Source organism: Notothenia coriiceps, unplaced genomic scaffold (assembly GCF_000735185.1).
Source record: "Notothenia coriiceps isolate Sejong01 unplaced genomic scaffold, NC01 NC01_scaffold00038534, whole genome shotgun sequence".
In the NCBI taxonomy this organism is placed as follows: Eukaryota; Metazoa; Chordata; class Actinopteri; order Perciformes; family Nototheniidae; genus Notothenia; species Notothenia coriiceps.
Genome location: NW_011371235.1, coordinates 149,591 through 153,352, shown reverse-complemented (window position 1 = coordinate 153,352; position 3,762 = coordinate 149,591). Strand labels below are relative to the sequence as shown.

The 3,762-nt window shown below is 39.1% G+C and overlaps 1 protein-coding gene across 1 annotated transcript; it reads left to right on the top strand.

The window, feature by feature from the left end:
* Positions 1-188: 188 nt before the first annotated feature.
* Positions 189-3,327, top strand: LOC104968272 (G protein-coupled receptor kinase 5-like). The gene is made up of 3 exons (XM_010797853.1): positions 189-333; positions 1,334-1,471; positions 3,160-3,327. Exons 1-3 carry the CDS (start codon positions 292-294, stop codon positions 3,325-3,327), a joined length of 348 nt encoding a protein of 115 aa, XP_010796155.1. The 5' UTR covers positions 189-291.
* Positions 3,328-3,762: the final 435 nt, after the last annotated feature.

Genomic DNA, 3,762 nt, shown 5'->3' with positions numbered 1-3,762 from the left:
ACAAGATCTGAGTACTTCTACTTTTACTCAAGAACAAGATCTGAGTACTTCTACTTTTACTCAAGTACAAGACCTGAGTACTTCTACTTCTACTTTTACTGAAGCACCAGATCTAAGTACTCCTCTCACCTCTGGTCTTTGTAGAAATGACTATATATATATACATATATCTAAATATACGTCTCTGTTCCTCAGCTGCTGAACAAAGACCCCAAGGAGCGTCTGGGCTGTTTGGCTTCGGGGGGGAAAGACGTTCAGGATCATCGTTTCTTCAGGAAAGTAAACTTCCGGATGCTGGAGGCCGGACTCGTCGAGCCGCCGTTCAAACCTGATGCAAGTACTTTAAAAAGAAACCACTAAAGAAGATCAGATACATGTTAGGTCTCTTTAAAACTGATGACTTCATGTTTTTATCTTTTTCAACTTACTTTATGACAGGTAAAAGCATTGCTAAGTAAAAATACAGAAGTCGTTTTGGGAAAATGTGCTTTTTTTACGTTTCAATCAACCCACACACTTATATAGCTTCAAATGAACGTTTATTGGTAAAAAAACAACTTTGTAATTCGGCAGTAGGCTACTTATACACAAAATAAAGTCACATTTAAAATAATGATTGTAATATAATTTAAATGTCATAAATGTACTTGCAGTGGTGGAAGAATGAATAACATTTTTAATTGACGGAAACGTTTAAAATGATTATATTCACAATGCATCACTCATTATGCAGATTTATTATAATACTGGATTGATAATGTGCAGCTAATGAATACATCGCTTATTTGAGCTATTAGTAAAAGGTAGTTAATAACCAGGTTAATAATTCATATTGTATTTTTGGATACAAAGTCATTCTAAAGTAACACACTGAGAATCAGCACTTTGGAAACAGGGCTGAAACAGAGGGGATTATGGGTAATGCTGCAAGGATCTGTTTGGTGTTTCAGCCAATCAGAGACAGGCCCTGTATATATCTGAGACCTGATGAAGAACAGGATGATAGGGGACTTTTAATACTTCTCTCCCAGCAGGATAAATGGTGTTTTTATTTAGTATTAAAGGGTTAAAAGCTGTATTCCTGCTCACTCTGTGGTGGTGTCTCACCCCATTAGGAGGACAGAAGGGATAGAAAATGGAAATAATCAATGAAATACCTCCGTTTGAAGTACCTCAAATATATATTCATTAGTACAGTAGTTAACTTGCTGTCCTTCACCCCCCAGTGGAGAATAAATGGTGTTTTCTGAGTATTAAAGGGTTAAAAGCTGTATTCCTGCTCACTGTGTGGTGGTGTTTCACTCTTTGAATTGGATCTGTTTGCCCCCTGCAGCCCAGACTGGTGTACTGCAGCGACGTGCAGGACATCGATGAGTTCTCCACGGTGAAGGGGGTCACTCTGGGTGAGACCGACAGCGAGTTTTACTGCAAGTTCAACACGGGCAGCGTGTCCATCAACTGGCAGAACGAGGTACTTGTACTCTGACGGACATCTGCTTTGCAGGACACTTTATACTCCAAACCCACTGCAAATCAAAAGGGAAATATTATACTTTACAACATGTTTGGGTACTTTTGGGATATCTGTCGCCACTTTTTAACTGAACCCTAACCCTAACCCTCGTCTGAAAACAAACAGAGAAAGTGGCGACAGATAACCAACAAGTACCCATTTATTTAACAGATTTAGTATTGTTTTAAATAAAGATATTCTCAGATGACAGAAGCTGATCAAATATTGCATTCTGTGTAAATTAGACTAGTTTGTACAAGAACAGCTTAGTCGTTTAACCACTTATCCAATTAAGAGACACCTTATTGGCAGCAATAAACATTTAAGTCCTTTTTTTTAAGAATTGTTTCTGGGTGTCAAATATTTCAGATATGTTCTGTGTGGTTTTGGAACTTTATTCAAATCAGATTCAAATGCAGGAATGTTGCTTTGACCCTTGTCTTTTCACAGTGTAGCACATTTACTAAGTGTTTACTGTCACTTGTATTAGATTAGATTAGATTCAACCTATTGTCGTTACGTCAGACAGGTACTATGTAACAACACGGTTTCTCTGCATTTGACCCATCCTAGTGTTAGGAGCAGTGGGCTGCCATTATTACGGCGCCCGGGGAGCTGTGTAGGGAACGGTGCCTTGCTCAGGGACACCTCGGAAGCACTTGAACTGGTGACCTTCCAGTTGCCAAGCCAAGTCCCTAAGTATTTCGCCACCACCACCGTATGAGACGTATTTTGACAGTTTACTTTGAGATTAAAGACTTGTTCAGTTTCACACATTTTTCACGTATTCTTTTGGAATGTTTAGGACATAGTTTACAAGTTCCTCGAGATTTGTTTTTAACATAACATACATTTTCAAAAATGAACGTTTTCACATAGGACATTTTCTCAGATCATTTGTTCATAATATTCTGACATTTTCAATGGACTGAAGAGTGTAGTACTTTTGCTTTATTAACACGACCAATACAAACCCTTCCCTTTGACAGTGTGGTATAAGTACTTTCACTGAGTCAACCCTCCTGTTGTCTTCGTGTTCCCCCCCTTATTTTGGTGTTCGCGGTCAAATTTGACCGGTCTTGTTTTAACTGCTATTACATTAACACAAAAACCATTAATCACCACATTTCATTTAACACCCTTTCAAACTGTACATATTGTATCAGACTACTGGTATACATGAAACACTGCAGTAAATATACAAAGAACAGACACTGAGCATGTGGTGTGCCAGGTGTGATCCATGTGGGGGGGAGGGGCGCATAAGAGCGGGAAATGTGTCAAATTGTTCTATGTGTGTGTGTGTGTGTGTGTGTGTGTGTGTGTGTGTGTGTGTGTGTGTGTGTGTGTGTGTGTGTGTGTGTGTGTGTGTGTGTGTGTGTGTGTGTGTGTGTGTGTGTGTGTGTGTGTGTGTGTGTGTGTGTGTGTGTGTGTGTTACAAAGTTGACTAAATCATCCAAAACTCAATGAAAGTGGTGATCAGCCATGTCATATGTTCAAATGTCTACTGTGAAGGATGTCATAAAGCCTTGATGCAATCGAATGTTAAACAAAAAAGTTATGATTGATGAAAGTAGTAAATCGGTCAGAGTTGACCCGAACACAACAGGAGGTTAAAGAACCTGCATGCCTCCTCCTCTCTGCAGGTGATAGATACCGGCTGTTTCAAAGAGCTGAACGTTTTCGGCCCTGAAGGATCCAGATCTTCAGACCTGGACTGGACTCAGACTCCCGAGAGCCCCAAACGCAGCCTGCTGGACCGCCTCTTCCGCAGAAACGTGAGGAAACTCTGCAGCAGCAGCATTCTGCATTAACATCACTGCTACGCTTAATGTTTAATCAATAACTTATTCTGTAAGCAAGTTGCTGTTTACTGTCTTTTGGACATTTTTCAGATAAATGTTCGTTTTGTTTTGTGGCAAATTCTGGGATTTCTGTGAACAACTTTCCGTGATTCTTTCTAGATTTATTAGACGTTTTTCCTACTTTTAAAAAAAAAAATGCAGGTATTTTAGACTTTATAATACGCATATTATTTTGCATCTCAGATGTTTTAACCTCCTTTATGAACCGTTGGTTAGTTTAATCTGCAGCAATGCTTCATATTCGATCAATTCAAAGGTAACTTCTTGTGAGTTTCTCAGAAAAACAGATGCATTTTCCAGATGATCATCGATACTTTTTAAGTTTCAGTTTAACAAAATTCATCTGGAGAGGAAGGGGATGAACGTCTGTAATGTGAAAAGATG